Here is a 22,289-nt window from a genome sequence, read left to right as displayed (position 1 = left end):
ATTTTAACACAAACATGTGCGGGCACAGACACAGCCAGTTACATTTCTTTGACCTCTCTCCAAGGCTTGATACTCCGAATGTGCTGCTCTGATGCTGGTGTGATAGAAAAATGTGTGCGCTGGTAAACTGTGCTCAGCTTGTGGGGAAAAATCGTATTTCAAAAAAATATTCAGTTTTTCTGTGGCGGCGCATCACAATTTAGCAATTTACAGTAAGAGGGAAACACTGAGGATTAGAAATATGGTTATGGTTAAACAATGAACTTTCTTAACCTGCCATTTTGGCCTTGATGTTGTTTTATTGTGTAGAATCACTATCAAACCGTAACCATGGAATTCCAATTTTAAAAGTGGTTTTGATGACACGTTGCCCAGATGACATAGTACACGAAACCCAAGTTTCAGGGACCCTTTTAGTTCAACAATGACATTTTTCCAACCCAGGCTTCTTTAAGGTTAAGTTGGTTTTAGAGTCGGGAAATGTATTGGAATACAAGTTGTTCACAAGGAAGTCCTTAGAGTGTGGTCATAAGCAGGGGTGTGGTTCAGCCTGGGTGTCCAGAGCTGTAGCCCCGGCCCTTTTATGAATCGCCCCGGATCTCAAATTGACCCAAAAAACTCATAAATAGTCCCTGATCTATTCATCTATAATTCGGAGCGCGCATTATGTCAGTGTAGACGTGTGGGCCGCTAGCGTGCACATAGAGAAGGGTTCCTCGTGCACATTCAAAACCTGTACTGTCAGTCCCAGGGGGCGGGGGGGGGGTCTGGGCCCTGAATGTATTGTGATCCTAGCAACGCCTGTGGTCATGTGTGTGTGTGTGTGTGTTGTGTGTGTGTGTGTGTGTGTGTGTGTGTAGGCGGTGTAGCAGCCTTTATCTTTCTCAGTAGGTTTTCTGCCCAGTGTGTTGCTGTGAAGGCCTTTCAAACATCATAACATCCCTGGGGCTCAGCGCACTTCTAGAACAGTCAGACCTGCACACTTCCAGACCCCCTGGTCCCTCCCTGCATCTCTCTACCAGCCCTCCCTGCATCTCTCTACCATCCCTCCCTGCATCTCTCTACCAGCCCTCCCTGCATCTCTCTACCATCCCTCCCTGCATCCCTCCACCATCCCTCCCTGCATCTCTCTACCAGGCTTTCATCCTGCTCTTTTTTCTTCATCTTTAGATCTCTCTTTTCCTCCCCCACTCCCTCTCTCTTAATCACCCTCTCCCTGTCTGTCTCTCTGTATCACCCTCTCCCTGTCTGTCTCTCTTAATCACCCTCTCCCTGTCTGTCTCTCTTAATCACCCTCTCCCTGTCTGTCTTTCTTAATCACCCTCTCCCTGTCTGTCTTTCTTAATCACCCTCTCCCTGTCTGTCTCTCTTAATCACCCTCTCCCTGTCTGTCTTTCTTAATCACCCTCTCCATGTCTGTCTCTCTTAATCACCCTCTCCCTGTCTGTCTTTCTTAATCACCCTCTCCCTGTCTGTCTTTCTTAATCACCCTCTGCTCTTGTGTCCAATTTGTTTAGCAATTTATTTTATTTTTTGTCAAATTTTCAATGTGTTTTTTTTCTCAATTTAGAGTATGTTTGTTTGGTTGCGGTTTCAAGACATTCCCAGGATTTGTCTTTAGTTCTGATGTTGAGCGATCTGCAGTGAAAGCTGATTTCTGAGATCAATAGGGTGTGAGAGATGGCGGCTCAGAAGGCTTGGTATTTAGTTTAGCTATTAGAAATGAAATCAGCCCAGAACTCTGCTAGATGCTCTGTTTTTAACTGAATATGAAATGTTCTGCTGGCTTGTTTGAAGCATTTTTAGCCAAAGGTAGGATTCCTTATTGGTCCCTATACTTTGGTACCACTGTAGCGTTACAGTTGGAACATTCTTACTACTGGTATGTGTGTGTTGCTGAATTTAAATGTTCTGTGTTATTTTGCCCTTGTACCAAGCCTGACACCAGCTGAGGCTGTACTTTCGTGGTTCTCCTGGGATCTGATTTTCTTCTGAAAGATCATGACTGTGGTTTCTCTTTTTAAGTTTCCAGTTAGTGCCTGACTTCGGCGGTGCTGCTCTACAAGGGATAGATTGTGGTCGTCTCCCCCTCCCTTTCTCCCCCCTCAGTCCTCCTGCCATCTCACTGCCCCCCCCCCTTCCCTCACTCTTCGCCCTCTCCTTCATTCTCCCCCTCTCCTTCTGTCTCCCACTTTGTCCTCTCTCTCCATTTCTCTCTGACAGTCTTCCTCACTATCCCTCCCTCTCTCCTTTTTTCCCCTGCCTCCCCCCCTGCCTCCCTGCCTCCCTCCCTCCCTGCCTCCCTGCCTCCCTGCCTCCCTCCCTGCTTCCCTTCCTTTTCTGTTTCCTTCTATGAATCATGCAGTATGATGTATAATAGCATATAGTATAATGAAAGGCTACTTTTGGATGCCTGAACTAGAGGACTTGAAGTGGATTTGAAAGTGCAAACCTCTATCTCACGCAAGTGCAGTCAGGCAGCCAGCCAGTCAGGCAGCCAGTCAGGCAGGCAGTCAGGCAGGCAGATAGCTCAGTACATTCAGTAAAACAAGTTCATTCATGTTCTATATCTGGATCATGGAGAGAGAGAACGAGAGAGAGAGAATTGACAGAGAGATAGAAGCAGTTTGTGGCTCAGAGAGAGAGAATTGACAGAGAGATAGAAGCAGTTTGTGGCTCAGAGAGAGAGAATTGACAGAGAGATGGAAGCAGTTTGTGGCTCAGAGTGAGAGAATTGACAGAGAGATGGAAGCAGTTTGTGGCTCAGAGAGAGAGAATTGACAGAGAGATGGAAGCAGTTTGTGGCTCAGAGAGAAAGAGAATTGACAGAGACATTGAGAAAGGTATTGAGATAGAATATTGGGAGAGAAATTGAGAAAGTGACATCAGGAGAGGGACATTAAGAGAGTGACACTGAGAGAGAGAGAGAGAGAGAGAGAGAGAGATAGTGAGACATTGAGAGAGAGAGAGAGAGTGAGAGACACTGAGAAAGATACATTCTGTCTTACTACAAACAGACAGACATTATCGACAGACAATCAGGCAGCCAGCATGACAGACCAACAGGCAGACAGACAGGAAGACAGGGAGACAGACATCGACAGACAGACAGACAGATAGACATCCAGACAGACAGACAGGCAGAGTGCCTCCTGATTGTGGTCTCCCTCACAGACTTTTACTTGGTTTATTTTATGTTGCAAAAAAAATAAACTGATCAGTGTGCTCTAATGAGCATGTCACCATGGCAACCGGATGGTACCATCTCCTCGTAGTTATGGCAGTCCGTCCGTGTGTCCGTCCGTCTCGGCAGCCTTAGCCGCTTCCGTCATAAAGCACGCAGCTGTTTGCTTGTCTGAGTAATCGTGACGTCGGGACGTTCTGTTGATGTCTGAGCTTTTCCTACCAGAGGCGTCAGTTGAACGGAGGCGACCTCATATAGTCAAGCAAAGGACTCCCAGCACACAGATGGAATGGTGCTTTGATGGTAGGAAGATCTGAACCTCCCAGACTACAGAGGCACCAGGGGTGTTCTGAGGGCGGGTGGGGGGGTGGGAGGGGTGGTCCTCCAGACCTGGTTAGGGAGAGTCACGCCTGCCTATTGACCCTTAGCGTGGACGCCCTCTAATGGACGCCGTTGCGCGGGGACTCACGCTGGTTTGTGAGCGAGGCGTTAATGAGTTCCAGTCATTAGTAAGCAGGAATAAGGGTGCTGTTGAAATAACATTCACATTCTCCAGAATTCACTGGTCTCATCCTTGTTATCAGGCCTTTTAATGATAGATCTCCAGAATACGTCTCATGGTGTCATCCCTGTTATCAGGCCTTTTAATGATAGATCTCCAGAATACGTCTCATGGTGTCATCCCTGTTATCACGTCTTTTAATGATAGATCTCCAGAATACGTCTCGTGGTCTCATCCCTGTTATCAGGCCTTTTAATGACAGATCTCCAGAATACGTCTCATGGTGTCATCCCTGTTATCACGTCTTTTAATGATAGATCTCCAGAATACGTCTCGTGGTCTCATCCCTGTTATCAGGCCTTTTAATGACAGATCTCCAGAATACGTCTCATGGTAGGTATGCACTGGTTTACAGTGCATACCTACCAGTAGGGTAGTTTTAGAACTGGTTAACAGTACATATTTCAAGGTGAAATACATTGGGGAATTTCGGATGGAGACATCATCTGAGTTTTCTTCCCCAGAGACACAGTCATAGGTAGGTTGTGCTATTAAATTCAGCGATATGGGTTTTAATATCTTCAAGCAGCTTGTGTTTCTTGGCGGAGCTGAAGCAGAGCCGGCCTGTCGGCCCACACTCCCCCACGGCTCACCAGCTGATGTGGGCCGTGTTTGGTGAGAGCAGCGCGAACTCTCCACTGCCAAACAGAACTAACATCTAGTGTTGGTAATATTAATTATTCTTATCATAGCCGAAACAGTAATAAATGTATGACTAAGAGCCACCAATCATTAAAAAACATGTCTGAAGTCTAAGTCAACAGACGGTTAATCTGAGTCTGAGTCCTGGACTGGAGCAGTGCAGCACCATTGCAAAATAAAATGTTGATTCTCTTTTCTAGATCTGTAGTCCAGACCTGGTGGTGTTCCTGTCATGCGCTAATCATCGTCTGAAGGAGCGCCTGGAGAAGCGCGCCCAGGCGACCGGCCGCCCGGATGACAACCCAAAGGCGACGGAGCGACGCCTCACCAACTTCAAACAGAACACCATTCCCCTGGTCAAGTACTTCCAGGAGAGGGGGCTCATCATCACGGTAAGGCAAGATTTCTTGGGTATTTAAACTCTTTCTGTGACGTTTTTCACCTGGCATTCCACCGCGTATTTGACGCGGGTCAAGACATGTGTCAGAACGAACCAAGGAGACCGACCAAGTCAGCTGAAGGACAGGGCATTTCATTTCTCTTACCTTGAACATGTAAATTGTATAACAGAATATCTTGTCCCCAGATGGCTCAAGCCAAGGGTGTCTATTATCACCTGCCTTCTTCAGGATTCTCCAAGCAAATACTTGGTTCTAATAACTGTTAGATTCTGTCCATTTTTGATTCATGAACAAAATTAATGTAACCAGAAGTTGGGAGGGAGCCATATTTATTCAGCATGAGTCTAAGATGTTGACCTTCCAAAGTTCTTACATGTTCTCCAATAATTACAAAGTTAACACAGTCTTTTATGCCAGGAGGCAGTCAGTTAACACTGGAGGCAGTCAGTGGTCATAGCCTACCATTACACAGTCCAATATCCTCCAATAAGAAAGGTCTATCCAACAAAAGACCCATGGTCAATGGGCCTATCCATAGAGCCTATGACAGTCACATGGACAGCCCCTAGCGGGAGGTATGGACAGAATGTATGGACAGGATGTATGGACAGGATGTATGGACAAGATGTATGGACAAGATGTATGGACAAGATGTATGGACAGGAGGTATGGACAGGATGTATGGACAGGATGTGTGGGGCCCATCAGTAACAGGCAACACGTCCTGTCTATGGTCCTTCTTTCAGAGTTAGTCAGCACATCTGTGTTGTGTTCAGTTTCTCATGCCAATTTCCCATCAGTCCCCCCTTCAAACATGTGATAACTAATCATTACATGTTGATTAAATTAACAAAATAAAGGTACAATCCAATTCCTAATGAACTGAAAAGGTCCAAACACTTCTGTTAAAAAACAATAAAGAAAAATAATAAAAAGGATTATCTGGCCTATGAGGCTTTATTATTCCTTAAATGAAATGAAAATAAGATGCAGTGGACACAACTTGCCCTGACACATAGCACTGTATGGTACTGCAATCATAGTGACCATCGTGATCGATCTTTACCAAACACATCAAGTCCCAGGTTATTATCAGTCTAACCAGTGTCCAACCGAAACAGACCTAACATGACATATTAATGAAATGCATAATTAATTCCCAATAAACCCTTTAAACAATCAAAGTCCCCCCTTGTCCATATCATGATTCATGCATCAACATCATAGCAACAACCCAACATATCCTGAACGTAACACAACACTCAACTCCAATGAATGTACTAGTGACAGTTTCTACCTTTGAAACGGAATATGGCCCTATTAAACATATCAGGATAGTTGTTGTAATTATGCCTATGAAGCAACTTCACAAAAAAACAAGTGTCAATGATCAATGTTTGGATAGTGATCAAATGTAGTCCTCCACCTGCCTTGTGAGGAATGAACATACGTACATAAGAGAGATAAAAATGTCAGTCAATTTAGGAAAACTATTGATTGTTAGGAATGACCCTAGATTCTCATCAAATGTCCTGTTGTTCTAGTCTTCAGTCTTCTCTACATCTGAGATGTAAAGTTCCAATATCAGTTATTTCTGTCAGTGTGATGTGGACCCAGTAAATTGCCTGGTTGTCCTAACAAGTCAGTGTAGGTGTATAATGGAACAGTGAGTTTCCAACACTTCACTTATTCAAGATTAACACCACAACAGTGTCTTCCACTGTGTTGGGACCATGTGACCTTTCCAGTCAACTGGCCCGTGGTACTCTGACCTGTAGTATGTGGAGTCCTTCAGGACTCAGGTGGATTCTCGCTGTCGATGATTCATCTCGCTGTCGATGATTCATCTATAAATGGAGTGAGAAGCCAAGTGATCTGACCCAGGCATCGTTCTGCCATGTGAGTGGTCAGGAACATTTGGAACAGATTGAACCAGTGTAGTGGTAGAAATCCTTCTTGAACATGTTGCTGGTACTCACACACTCAGTTGTCTGTGTCCAGTCAATGACGTGATGTATCATCAGAAAAGGGATTGTGATGTCCTGATCTGTTGAAAGTATAAATGCAAAACAACAATTAGTGTGGTTCAACAGTCCATCTGACTTTCATCCACTGGGTATGGTTCTGTCAACTCCCAACAATGAAGACAATAGATCAGTCCTGAAAACCTATGGATCTTAGAAGTTCCATCATTTAGCAAGCAAGTTAGCAAGTTTATTTATATAGCACAATTCATACATTTCAATGTGCTTTACAAAGAAAAATTTAATATATATAAAAAATACAAGAACATAAAAACAAATACTCAAATGAAAACATTAAAACATCATAATAAGAAAAAATACAATAAGAAAACATATAAAGATTAAAAATGGGATAAAAACATATGAAGCTATAAGGCTAAACAATGTGGTTAAGTTTAAGTGCTCAGTCATTGGCACGTGAAAAGAGAAGTGTTTTTAACCTGGATATAAAAATTTATACATTTGGGGCACGTCTAAGAGCTGAGTTTATTTCAGTTGTGTCCAGCATAAGTGCTAAACGCAGCTTTTCCATGTTTAGTTTTGGACTCTGGGCTCTACTAGCTGACCTGTGTTCATGGATCTAAGAGCCCTACTCGGTATATATTCTTCAAACATATCAGAAATGTTCAGAGATTTATAAACTAAAAGCACCACTTTTAAATCTATTCTGTAACTCAATCAATCAAATCTATTTATAAAGCCCTTTTTACATCAGCAGATGTCACAAAGTGCTTTTACAAAACACCTGGCCTTAAACCCCAAGGAGCAAACAACAGTAGTGTTGAATTTCAATGGCTAGGAAGAACTCCCTAAGAAGGCCAAAATTGAGGAAGAAACCTAGAGAGGACCCAGGCTCAGAGGGTTGACCAGTCCTCTTCTGGCTGTGCCAGGTGAACATATTAAGACTACAATTATAATAATGAATAAATAGGTGTGGGCTGAGTCCAGAGTCTATTTAAACCTAGTCCAGGTCGGAAGCATGACCAGATGGACAAGGACAGGGACAACATGGGGGAGGTTGACTGGAAGCCAATGCAAAGATTTAAGAACCGGAGTGATGTGCTCTGCTCTCTTGTTCCTGGTTAACATTCTAGCAGCAGCATTCTGAATGAGCTGCAGGTGTTTTACAGTCTTTTTCAGGAGTCCAGTTAAGAGGCCATTATAGTAGTCAACCCTACTAGAGATAAAAGCATGGATGAGCGTCTCTTGGTCTTTTTGGGACACCAAGCCTTTGATTCTAGTTATATTTTTTAGATGATAGAATGCTGTTTTGGTGACCGCTTTGATATGACTGTTAAATTTGAGTTCTGACTCTATCAGAACACCAAGATTATGCACTTGATCCCTGGTTGTAAGTGCCAGAGAATCCAGCTCTTGACTAATACTTGTTCTTTTATTTTTGTTGCCAAACACAATCTCTGTTTTATCTTGGTTTAATTGTAGACAATTTTGGTTCATCCAGGTATTTATGTGCTCTATACAGTGACACAGAGAGTCTATTGAGCTGTTGTCATATGGTTCGAGAGCCATATATATTTGAGTATCATTGGTATAGCTGTGGTAGTTAATGTTGTTGTTATGTAGAATTTGGCCCAGAGGTAGCATATAGAGATTGAACAGAAGCGGTCCGAGAACTGATCCCTGTGGAACTCTGCATGTCATAGCCACCCTATCAGATTCATGATTACCAATGGTGACAAAGTAACTCCTTTTATCAGAATCAGTATTCAGCCGTATATCATTTAAAACTTTAATTAGGGCCATTTCAGTACTGTGGTGAGGTCAGAGCCTGACTGAAATTTGTCTAAGAGACTGTTTGAGGTCACAAAATTACTGAGTTGATTGAAGACAACCTTCTCAATGATCTTGGCTATAAAAGGGAGATTTAATACAGGTCTATAGTTGTTCATGTTAGATGCATCCAGTGTTCTCTTTTTTAATAGGGGCTTAATGGCAGCTGTTTTTAGAGATGTTGGGAAAATTCCTGATTGCAGAGAGCTATTAACTATTTGCTGTAGGTCCATTGTTAGAGAGTTAAAAATTGTTTAAAAAAAGTCTGATGGCAGTGTGTCGAGACAGCATGTGGAAACTTTAAGATGTTGAACTGTTTCTTCTAGGGATTTTTAATCAATTGGATTAAAATGCAACATAATAACCAAGTAATGTCTTGGTGGTCGTGGTTACGGTACAGAGTCCTTGTTAGACTGTGTAGTTAAATTTTTTTCACTAAAGAAACTCAAATTCATTACATTTCACAGTGGACACGAGTTCTGATGTTATCTGCTTTATTGGGTTTGTAAGCTTGTCAACCATGACAAAGAAAGTGGGGGTATTGTTGATATTCTTGTTGATTCATTGTTGAAGCTACCAAGGCTTTGTTTATAGATGTCATAGTGGATTTGAAGTTTAGTTTTCCTCCACTTACGTTCTGCTTTCCTACATTCTCTTTTCAGGGTTCTTACCATCAAGGTGGTTCTCCATGTTGTTTTCTGTTTGCTCATAGTTTTCTTTACCTTTTTCTTTACTATGACATTCAATATTTTGGCATTCAAATTATCCAGGAGTACATCAACTGACTCAGCACTTATTGTTGGAGATATAACTATGGCTTCCATAAACTGAGCATTGGTCCTCTCATTAATGTACATTTTCTTAACAGAAAGACTCAGAAAGTTAACAGAAGAGTTTACTGGAACATTCCGGGTGATTAAAAAAAGACAGAAATGATCAGACAGGGCCAAGTCTTTAACCATGACAGAGGAAATATCCCGACCTTTAGAGATAACCAGATCTAGAATGCGGCCTTGAGTGTGTGTACGCTCTTTCACATGTTGAGTGAGATCAAAAGTGTCAAGTAGTGCAACAAGTTATTTGGCATTATTGTCTGTACTATTATCTAAGTGGATGTTAAAATCCCCTGTAATAATAAACAAGTTATAATCAACTGGTATAACAGAGAGTAGTTCAGCAAAATCATCAATAAAATTTGCAGAATATCGTAGAGAGATGTAAATGGTTAAAAACAAAATTTTGGGGATACCCTTCAATGTAAAACAGAGGTATTCAAAAGAAATAAAATTACCTAGTGCTTTTTCTTTGCACTGGAATGTTTCTTTGAACAGGGCAGCCACTCCTCCTCCTTTCCTACCATTTCGACACGTATTCATATAGCCACATTATTCAGGTGCTGTCTGGTTAAGAATAGTAGCACTACAATCTTCTGTTAGCCACGCTTCAGTGAGAAACATAAAATGTAAGATATTATAATGTAATTTACCAATAATTATTTGTTGCTGAGAGATCTGATATTAAGTTAAGCCAGCTTAATAGATATAATAGGGGTTCCTGGACTAGTAGGTTGACGTGTTACATATTAGTCAGGTTTACTTTATAAGTTGGATGCACTCGATTCCTTCTATTTCTAATCAACACAGGAATAGAGATACTGGGTCCTAGCTTGTACTCTAAACAGTTGGCATTGCTATTTCCACAGTAGCAGGGACCTGAAGCACATCAGAGTATATTCTGTGCTCTGTGGAAATAAAGGACAAGGTTGCTGATGATGTGACAGTTGTCTAAGCAATCGTTTTAGACCGGGGGAGGAGTGGGACATAGGGAAAGATGAGCTCTTCTCTCTTTGGTTAGAACTAGCTCCCTGATTGGTGAGTGTGGTGGAGGGGGGAGGGGGAGTGGGGTAGAGGGGGAGGGGGTTGTTGTGCCCCCATTTAGGACAAGGACAACTTCTGGAAGCATTGGGTGATTTTAGTTAGAGGGTCAGGAGAGGGGGGGTGAATACTCTGCCTATGATTTCTGTCCTTGATGCTTATCTTGTTTGGGAATGTCATTCCAAGAGCGTGACGTATGTTGGCACCAAGCAGCCAGCATCCCAGGATGTTTGGATGAAACCCATCAGGTCTAAAGCGGTCTTTACAGTTCCAAAAAATATTGAAATGGTCAATAAACTTTATCCCGTGGTTGAGGCATGCCGATGTCAGCCATGTATTCAGCCCAAGGAGTCTGCTAAAAGATTCAGTTATTTCCCCAAGGTTAGAATGGGGCCTGAGATTAAAACATGTTGTTGAAAGTTGTTTATTTTATCCAGTAGCATAGAAAAAAAAAGACCCAGTGTGGATAATAATCTGCATGTTGCTTGGATGTGTAGAGAATAACTGGCAACATTTCTGTCAGCTCTATGACCCATGTGTCAGCCATGGTTAGGTTTTCAGTCTTTGCCATTCTGATATGCTTGGTTATGTCATCCCCAATCAAATATCTGGCTTATCAGATGTGGAGTTAGCAAAGTTTCTTCTTTCCCTTGTCATATCAGTGGTTTTAGGGATATTTCTTAGATTTTGGTTAGCCCTAATGCTAGTGTTGTGGTTAGTCCTAATGCTAGTGTTGTGGTTAGCCCTAATGCTAGTGTTGTGGTTAGTCCTAATGCTAGTGTTGTGGTTAGCTTCCCTAGGTTCATTTAACACATTTTATTCTGAGTCAGTGGATCGTACGTATTTTGCAGTGTGAGTTCAGGTGGTGGATTGAGGGTTTGGTGTTCTCTTATTTGATTTCTTGCTGGATTTGCCTCTGTGGTGCACAACATCAGACCAAGTCCCTGCTGTGCCAGTAAGATGTGTCATTGAGGAAGGCTGGTTTGAAAGCCTCTGTGGTTAATCCAGTGGCATTAGCACATGTCCTGGGTAGAGTGTCAGCCAGGTCCGTGACAGAGGGGTCTAGATTTGAAGTAATCCCTTGTATACCAATCTGTGTCTGTCCGTTAGCATTTAGTAGCTCAACCCCTAGAGTAGCTGCTACATAGTCAATGGATTTTTCACTCTCACGTATTTCAAGCTGTGTTATCGTGTCATTCAGCTGTTCGCTCTGAAATTGCTCTGATCTGTTCACCAGTTTTGACTGCGTTCTATCAAGTATAGGGAAATCTTTAGAGCTCTCTAGCCTTAGGTTAGCCTGATTTACTGTGTTAGCATTAGCATTTGTTGATTCCCCTACTGGACAGGTCCCACAGTCCAACCGGAGGAGCGCTCTGGTGATCCGTTCCTCCAACAGCTGTCTTAGCTCCTCCATCATAGAAAATTACTCAAAAATACAAAAGTACAATGCTAAGGTCCTCTTTTAAAAATTGCATAAAATTGTAACAGTATGATAAAAAAACATTTGAACAAAAAAGAAACAAAGGTAAAAGTTAGAAAAGAAAGAAAGGCTGGCTAAAGGCAGGAAGCAGGAGAGTTGCGTTATGCGACTAACAGGCATGAAAGCAGGAAGGACTGATGAAGCGTACACCCTATTTAGACAAGTTTCCATAAAAGTCTATGTCAAAGTTCCTTTTCCATCCAGAACTGGCTTGGTTGATGTTTCATTCAATGTGCTATATTTATGTCCGATAGCACCTGGCATTGGAATGAGATTCCGTTGTCTGATCAGACTTGACTTTGCTTAGCCAAGTAAAAAATAGTGAGATCTATGCTATTCCACCATTAAAATGTTTGACCTTACGTCAACATTTTAAAACAAACAGTTTCCAAATAAACAATTAAAACAAATTCTAAGAATGGAAAATGTAAAAATTGGCAGACGCCAATACTCTGTTATAACTATGTAAACATAATTTTTTTATTAATGTAACTCTTTATAAGTACTAATTTGATTTGCTTTGAGCCTTAAGCTCAACTCTTTCTAATCATAATCAGTTATCATATCATACATCCCCCCTGCTTTCACTTCATTAAGTTAATGGAAAGTGACACCATGAGTGAAAGCAGAATCACAGCGAATACGGCCACAGGAGGCGCCATCCTGAACCCACACTGGCCATCATTTTGGGACGGACATGTAAAATATATAATTGGTAATAGGGATGGATCTGGAATCCATTCGATATGGAGTTGCATCCTGTATATTCATCAAAACAACAAAGTGGAAATGTTAAAAACACAAACATTCACAGACACAATCAAAGACATCAATGTGTAACACAGTCTCTTGTGCAAAGGAATTATAAACCATATTACCTATTGACATTTATTTTAATGCTAAACAGCTCTTATAATGTATGTCACTTCAGTACCTTCCCACAGGTCTATGAAATTGGCTATCATGAATTTATAAATTCCTGTAGTTTGGTGGCACATAAATAAATTGTAGGAGAGAAAATCTCCAGCCCAATTCCAGTGGTGTATCTACTGCAACCACCAAGGCGATTGTATAAGCATATCTCCAGCACCCAAATGTAGCATTTTTACAGGCAACGACCAAACTACCTTGTGACAAACACTGTCTTGATTAACCTCCAGCCACATCTGTCAGTGGTTCTATTGACATTAAAATGACTATCATCAACAATGGGGGATGACTTTTGGTCTCGACCCTCACTGCAGTACCCACTGCAGTACCCTCTCTTTAAACTGACTTGTTCTTTTAGAGTGGTTTGACTCACTAATCAAAGTGCAAATCCATCCATCCGGGTCACGGCACCATGTTGTTAGATTCTGTCAATTTTTGATTCATGAACAAAATTAATGCAACCTGAAGTCAGGGGAGAACCATCTTTATTCAGTCTATGATGTTGACCTGCAGTACCTCGAATAAATACACAGTTAACACAGTCCTTTATGCCAGGAAACAATGGAGGCGGTCAGTGGTCATAGCCTACCATTACACTGTCCAATATACTCCAATAAGAAAAGTTTATCCTACAAATGACCCTTGTATGGTATGTTCCAACCTATGATCAATGGGCCTATCCATAGAGCCTATGTCAGTCACATGGACAAAACTCCTAGCAGCAAGTATGGACAGGATGTATGGACAGGATGTATGGACAGGAGGTATGGACAGGATGTGTGGACAGGAGGTATGTACAGGATGTATGCACAGGAGGTATGGACAGGAGGTATGGACAGGAGGTATGGACAGGAGGTATGTACAGGATGTATGCACAGGATGTATGGACAGGATGTATGGACAGGAGGTATGGACAGGATGTATGGACAGGATGTATTGACAGGATGTGTGGACAGGAGGTATGGACAGGAGGTATGGACAGGATGTATGGACAGGAGGTATGGACAGGATGTATGCACTGGAGGTATGGACAGGAGGTATGGACAGGAGGTATGTACAGGAGGTATGGACAGGATGTATGGACAGAATGTATGCACAGGAGGTATGGACAGGAGGTTTGGACAGGATGTATGTACAGGATGTATGCACAGAAGGTATGGACAGGAGGTATGTACAGGAGGTATGTACAGGAGGTATGGACAGGATGTATGCACAGGATGTATGGACAGGATGTATGTACAGGAGGTATGGGCAGGAGGTATGGACAGGAGGTATGTACAGGAGGTATGGACAGGATGTATGGACAGGAGGTATGGGCAGGAGGTATGTACAGGATGTATGGACAGGATGTATGGACAGGATGTATGGACAGGATGTATGGACAGGAGGTATGGACAGGATGTATGGACAGGAGGTATGTACAGGAGGTATGTACAGGAGGTATGGACAGGATGTATGGACAGGAGGTATGGACAGGAGGTATGTACAGGAGGTATGGACAGGATGTATGTACAGGAGGTATGTACAGGATGTATGGACAGGAGGTATGGGCAGGAGGTATGGACAGGAGGTATGTACAGGAGGTATGGACAGGATGTATGGACAGGATGTATGGACAGGAGGTATGGACAGGATGTATGGACAGGATGTATGTACAGGAGGTATGGACAGGATGTATGGACAGGATGTATGGACAGGATGTATGTACAGGAGGTATGGGCAGGAGGTATGGACAGGAGGTATGTACAGGATGTATGGACAGGAGGTATGTACAGGATGTATGGACAGGAGGTATGTACAGGATGTGTGGACAGGATGTATGGACAGGATGTATGGACAGGATGTATGGACAGGATGTATGGACAGGAGGTATGGACAGGATGTATGGACAGGATGTATGGACAGGATGTATGGACAGGATGTATGGACAGGATGTATGGACAGGATGTATGGACAGGAGGTATGGGGCCCATCAGTAACAGGGTTCATGTCCTATGTATTGTTCTTTGTTCAGAGTTAGTCAGCACATCTGCGTTGTGTTAAGTTTCTCATGCCCATTTCCTATCATTACTCATTTTGTTGAGGAGCAAATGGAACTTGCTCAAGGGGCACGGCAACAGATTGTTCTTGTCCAGTCAGGGATTTGAACTAGTGCAATTGACCTGCGCTCTAACCATGAGGCTGCCTTAATCACCACAAGACTTCACACTGCTGAGGAGGAAACAGCTGATTATATTTCAAACTAGACATTCCATCTGTCTATCACACACACACACACACGTACACACGTACACACACACACACACACGTACACACGTACACGCACACACACGTACACACACACACACGTACACACGTACACACACACACACGTACACACGACCACCAGACCCACAGGGTTGAACTGATTGGCCTAATGGGAGAGTGTTAATGAGATGTTATTGGTGTCTACTATTGACTGGTGTGTGTGTGTGTGTGTGTGTGTGTGTGTGTGTGTCTGCGTAAACACTCTATAGACCAGAAAGTTAGCTAAAGGCATCATTTAGATAGTTGCTTCAATAACACCTTCCATGAATTTCAGCTTTCCACAGAAACAAAGACATGAAGACTGTTTCAAATAAGGACTGTAGCTCGACTGTCTAATCTGAATACATTTGGACAGGAAATGCATGTTGTTTTGCACAATATCTCTGTGGAGGGGAAAGTCTGTTGACAGTCGGTCAGCTCATGCATCGCTGCAAGTAATCGCCCTACTGCACTTTCCAGCACTACGACAACATCTGCAGAGACAACAACATTATAATTCACATCATCACTTTCACACACACTAATAACCCCAGACGGCCTGGACCATACTGCCCGTCTGGGGGGAAGATAGAATCCAATCCCAGCTGTGGTGAAGGACTGATGGAGTGAGATGAATCATTTCACCTCCCCAACACGTGGGTTCATGGAATCACAGGCTGAAGTGAATGAATGGCTTGTTGTGTTGTATAGCGTGTTGTGTTGTATAGCGTGTTGTGTTGTATTGCATGTTGTGTTGTATTGTATGTTGTGTTGTATTGCATGTTGTGTTGTATTGCATGTTGTGTTGTGTTATGTCGTATGTTGGAATGGAAAGCAGAACAAACCAGATGTTTGACATCAGCTTTGTGTTTCATTGAGAATGTCATTCCTCTCGATCAGGAGCACCACAACACCACCACAACTCCCCCCCTAGTCCAGTACCAAACACCACACCACCCTGGTCCTCCATAGTCCACTACCAAACACCACCCTGGTCCTCCATAGTCCACTACCTAACACCACCCTGGTCCTCCATAGTCCACTACCTAACACCACCCTGGTCCTCCATAGTCCACTACCTAACACCACACCACCCTGGTCCTCCATAGTCCACTACCAAACACCACCCTGGTCCTCCATAGTCCACTACCTAACACCACCCTGGTCCTCCATAGTCCACTACTTAACACCACATCACCCTGGTCCTCCATAGTCCACTACCAAACACCACACCACCCTGGTCCTCCATAGTCCACTACCAAACACCACACCTCCCTGGTCCTCCATAGGCCACTACCAACACTATAGGTCTAAATAGGGAGGTATAGAGCCAGGGGAATGGAGGCGTAGACTACATTATCCTGACTGAACACCACCAGGGGTAAAAGCAGTTTTTTTGCGAAGTACTCTGGAGTCTTTGGTTTGTGAGCTGACCTGGAAACACTCCTGTCCCTGAGGTAGGGTTACGGCCTGACCCTGCCACCGGCCTCCTGTCTCCACACCTGAAACCTGGCAGCTACCTCACCTCCTTGGGTATCTGAGGAACCATCCCAGGCTCTCTGTGGAGGTAAAACACTTATTGTGGGATAATAAAATCTGGCCTCTCCTCTGCTCCTCGCTGTATTCCTGACATTGACAGTGGTTATTGGTATTAGATCTCAGAGCAGACTGAAGGAGCAGACTGCTGATAAACAACCTATTCTCTGCTCACAGACACAGTACAATACAGGCTGTTCCTTGGTAGTTGTCTGGTGGACAGGGAGCAACAGGGAGACAGAGAGACAGGGAGAGAGAGAGACAGAGAGACAGAGAGACAGGGAGATGGAAAAGCAGGGAGACAGAGAGACAGGGAGAGACAGGGAGATGGAGACACAGGGAGACAGAGAGACAGAAAGATGGAGAGACAGAAAGATGGAGAGACAGGGAGACGGGGAGATGGAGAGACAGAGAGACAGGGAGATGGAGACACAGGGAGACAGAGAGACAGAAAGATGGAGAGACAGGGAGATGGAGAGACAGGGAGATGGAGAGACAGGGAGACAGAAAGATGGAGAGACGGGGAGACAGAGATATGGAGAGACAAGGAGACAGAGAGACAGGGAGATGGGGAGATGGAGAGAGAGAGAGACAGGGAGTTGGAGAGACAGGGAGACAGAGAGAGAGGGAGACAGAGAGATGGAGAGACAGAGAGACAGGGAGATGGAGGGAGAGAAAGAGAGGGAATGAGAAGGAAAGAGATGGGGAGGGGGAGAGAAGGACAGATCTACAGAACGTGAGACAAACCCACACATTCTTCTGTATGTGAGTGTGTGTTTGTGTGATGTGTGTGTTTGTGTGATGTTTGTGTGATGTGTGTGTTTGTGTGGTGTGTGTGGTGTGTGTGTTTGTGTGGTGTGTGTGTTTGTGTGATGTGTGTGTTTGTGTGGTGTGTGATTCTTGTGTGGTGTGTGTGTTTGTGTGGTGTGTGTGTTCTGATATGTGTGTGTAATGTGTTGTTTGCTAGCTATGGCAGTTTCACCCAGAGGTCTATCCTCCTAGCTCTGCCATCAGCCCACAGAAGTCCCAAATGGGGGACAGTGGGAGGGATTAACCCTGTTCTGTTAAACGCCTGTTAAAGATGGCATTTAAAGATGTCTCCCTCTGTTTTACTGCTAGTATTTCGTTACCACTCAAATATGGACACAATTGTATCTTTTCAACTGCAACATGTTCTCATGTGAACCATTTAACAGTCTACTGGGTTGTGAGGTCAGGTTTGTCAAAAATGCTGACATTGATCTTACATCTTTTACTTTCTACTGACTCTCCTCACTACTCCTGATGTCTCTGTGACCTGTGACTGGTCCACACTAATGATCTTGCCGGCCACCTTTACTACTGTCGAACCTCTTTTAGTTTGGCTTGTGTACATGCAGTCAGTGTGAAAGAGGAGTGGGTTGTCTGGTGGAAGTCAGTGTAGTCCTTAGAAGACAACTATGATGATGACATACAGGTTGTGATGCTGACTCTTAGATTTCAATCAAACTGATGATTAATAAAAGGGCCAAAGTGATCTGGATTAGCCCATCATCTGTAATCCTGCCATGATTGGTCCTTCTTCATTCACTTAAATTATCCCCTCCTGGAAACCTTCCAGATGATGATTGGTCCTTTCCATTAAGTGTATCTGCTCTGAGTGGCTGGGCAAGTTACCATAGTGACTCATTCCAGGGTCTTCTGTCCATGTCCAGTTTTTATCCCAGCTCATGTATCCTTACAGGAGGCCTTGTGCCAAAGGTGTCGAGAGAGAGACAGAGAGGGAAAGAGACAGGAAGAGAGCGAGGGGAAGGGAGAGGTCACTTTTAACAGAACACCCTTGCTATTTTTGGAGCTATTTAAATGGCAGGGCTGCTACTGTGTACAGCTACTATAGACCTAGTAAAGCAAAACAGCGTATGAGGTATTCTTAACAAACTGTCCTTTTTACGTTAGCAGTCGCCACAAAGTGTTTGTACCCAGCCTGAAACCCCAAAAAGGGTGGACCAGGTAGACAAGGACAGGGAAGACCAGGTGGACTTGGACAGGAAAGACCAGGTGGACAAGGACAGGGAAGACCAGATGGACTTGGACAGGGAAGACCAGGTGGACAAGGACAGGGAAGACCAGGTGGACAAGGACAGGGAAGACCAGGTGGACTTGGACAGGGAAGACCAGGTGGACAAGGACAGGAAAGACCAGGTGGACTTGGACAGGGAAGACCAGGTGGACTTGGACAGGGAAGACCAGGTGGACTTGGACAGGGAAGACCAGGTGGACAAGGACATGGATTACCTTTTTTTTATGGTTGAAAAATATATAAATATTTGGGAGATAACAGAGAAGCTGTTAGTTTGTGGAGCGTGTGACTGACATCCAGGCACCTAGCATTCCTCCTTTTGTTGCCGCCCTGAACCACCCTCAGAAAAAGCAGGTGTGGAGGGGAGGAGCTATGTTGGTAGCCCCGCCTCCTGATTTTCAATTTGTCAGGTCTGCTGACATACTGGGGAAAAACACTTAAAAGGTTCTGTCTGCTTTAAAAGCAACCCAAGTTTAGCAGGCCAATAACCATGAGAAAGTTGTCTAGCGTTGTCATTTGTAGAAGGAGGTTGTAATAGTAATACAACTACTTTTGCCTGGTGGCACAGAAACTGTGAAACTGTTGGTCATTTTCTGCACTCAGGTAACCCTGATAGTTGTGTCTGAAGCCGGTTTTCCTTCATTTGATTGTTACCTGCAGTGAGAAAGTGTAAAAAAGTGTAGAAAAAGAGAAAACCAACACAGAGTTTATTAGTTTAAATAGTTTATAAAAAGTAAAGAAGAAATATTTAGCAGGTGGCCAAGTAGTAGGAAGTACAGGAAGTACTTTTTAAAGTATTCAGACTACTTCACTTTCTCCACACTTTAAGGTTGATACATTTTCTGCCATCAATTTACACAAAATAACCCATAATTATGTTTTAAGTTAAATATATAAATGTTGTCTATAACACAAAGAAATTTGAAGAAACTGAATGGGTCTGAATTTGCGTCTGCAGAACCTCTGACATAATGAAGAACTGAGGGTTTCATGGGGATAACAAGGGACTGATGAGTTTCAGAAGAATGTTCTTTGTTTCTGGCTATTTTGAGCCTGCAAATGCTGATGCTGAAGAAACTGAACTAGTGTAAAGGCCAGTTAAATTTCTTCTTTAACCAGTGCAACTGTTTTCAGCTGTGCTAACCTAATTGTAAAGGGGTTTTCTAATGATCAATTATCCTTTTAAAATGATAAACTTGGATTAGAAAACTCTATTAAAACATATTTGTGTAAGGTCTGGGCCCCATTCACATCCCGGTTCACATCATCCTTCATCTGAAACCAGCACACCACCCAGACCTCAACCTTCCACTCCACCTGAACGCAGCACTCTTCCCGCCTCAGTCACTTGAACATGATCACCTGTGTCACTAACCTGTTGCTTTGTTTTCTGCTACTATTTAGTTTATTCACTCCCAGCCTTCTGATTGGGAGGTTTTGTTTGTATGATTCACAACATTACTAAGCCTTTCGTTTCTCGCTATTTCTTAGCAAGTATGTCTTTTATAAGTCCTGCCGTGTTTGACCTATTTTGCCTGCCTGTGTTTCTGAGACCTGCCTAGCCCTGGTGTTCTTCAGCCTGTATTTTTGCCATTCCGGCTTTGACCCCAGCCTGGGCCTCTGTCCACCCTTCAGCCTGCTCCTGTTATTAATAAAAGCAGCACACACCACAACTGTAACCACTATACCAGCCTCTGGTATCATCACAACATGAAATGAGTTTGAATAGGCAATATAGCAAAATGAATAGGAAATATAGTCATTGACAAGGTTAGGAATCATTATTTTTCATTGAATTAATAGTTGTCCTTCAATCTTTGCTTTCGTCAAAGTATGTTTTATTTGCAACAATTGCAGCCTTGCAGATCGTTGGCGTTCTAGTTGCTAGTTTGTTGCCGTAATCTGAAGAGATTTCCCAGCATGCTTCCTAAAGCACCTCTTATGTACCACACGGTCAAGCTGCTCCCACAACCGCTCAATAGGACTGAGATCTGGTGACTGTGCTGGCCACTCCATTATAGACAGAATACCAGCTGACTGCTTCTTCCCTAAATAGTTCTTGCATAGTTTGAAAACTCAGCAATGATAATAATAAAAATAATTTAATGATCTTAAAGGAAAATAACCGTTCTCACTGTTTTAGTTAGCAGCACTTCAGTTATGCAACTTACATATCAGCCTATTGGTCATCAGTGCATTCTAGGTTTTTGTAGGAATTTATCACACATTAAGAAAGAAATCCTGCATAATTCTCAAACATGGTGTTTTTTTTATGTCAGTAGAAATCATTAAGATCGATAGAGGCTCAAATTAAAAGTCAGCAAACACTCTAGCAGGAATGACTGATGGGTGGATAAATGTTAGCGATACTCTCTGCTCCAATAAGTGATATATAAATAAGTAGATATAGAGCTGAAAACCACCCGGTCATCACCAGGACATCATTTTAGCCACGTCAAGCTGTCAGATAAGTGACATATAGATGAGTAGATATAGAGCTGAACACCACCCGGTCATCACCAGGACATCATTTTAGCCACGTCAAGCTGCCAGATAAGTGACATATAGATGAGTAGATATAGAGCTGAAAACCACCCGGTCATCATCAGGACATCATTTTAGCCACGTCAAGCTGTCAGATAAGTGACATATAGATGAGTAGATATAGAGCTGAAAACCACCCGGTCATCACCCGGTTCCCTGTCAGATAAGTGACAGGGAACAGATATAAAGCCAGTATCTTTAATGTCTTTAATGATCCACAACTACCGAACCACTGAGACAGAGACTAAGTGTTTAACCAGCAGTCAGACAGATTCCCTCTAACAGAATGGATTGTGTCACCATGCTGAGCTTTCTACTGGCTGTTTTCATCACAACCAACCATGCTGGACAAGAATACAAAATCATACACAACGGTCAAGACTTAAATCTATTTATCATTAGAAGAAATGTGTTCTCCTACTGTCTGATCTTCAGATCCTCCTCTGAGGAGAATCTCCTGCTTTGGAACACCTCTAAACAGTCACCTGAGATACTCACCCTGCCTGGAGGATTAAAGGATCGACTGGATCTGAAATGGCCATATTTCTACATCTACAATGTAACTCAGTCAAACTCTGGTCAGTACAAGTTAGAGTGCTGGAGAGATGAGAAGGTTTCATACCAGGAACAATACATCCTCTCAGTCTGCAGTACAGTAAAAGACAGTTCAGAGAAATTGTATCCTGGTCCAGCTGAGATAGAACTTCAGTGTGGAGGAGCAGTTGGCCGTGACGATGTGAGAGTCCAGTGGCTCCACCAAACCATCAGTGGCAAACTACAACCTAAAATGGAGGGGGCAGAAAACCACTCTCTACACATGAATTTAAACAGGAACAACATGGGTATGTACAAATGCCTGGTTCTTGAGGGACAAAGTTGTGTTTACAGTGAGACGATGCTGGTACGGATTGTGAGTATATTTATTCCTGGTTCAGTAGGAGATGAGGCTGTACTACCCTGCTTTAACAAAGATCCT

The 22,289-nt window shown here is 43.1% G+C and overlaps 1 protein-coding gene across 1 annotated transcript in view; it reads left to right on the top strand.

The window, feature by feature from the left end:
- The window catches only part of ak5 (adenylate kinase 5), a 78,564-nt gene that overhangs the window by 28,411 nt on the left and 27,864 nt on the right, over positions 1–22,289 (top strand). Inside the window, exon 6 of the mRNA XM_034290812.1 lies at positions 4,589–4,780. Coding sequence (XP_034146703.1) covers positions 4,589–4,780 — 192 coding nt within the window. The remainder of the gene's footprint in view (positions 1–4,588; positions 4,781–22,289) is intronic.

This window comes from Esox lucius, chromosome 3 (assembly GCF_011004845.1).
Source record: "Esox lucius isolate fEsoLuc1 chromosome 3, fEsoLuc1.pri, whole genome shotgun sequence".
Lineage (NCBI taxonomy): Eukaryota > Metazoa > Chordata > Actinopteri > Esociformes > Esocidae > Esox > Esox lucius.
Note: the sequence above shows the minus strand (reverse complement) of the source record. Positions and strands in the feature narration are given on the sequence as shown.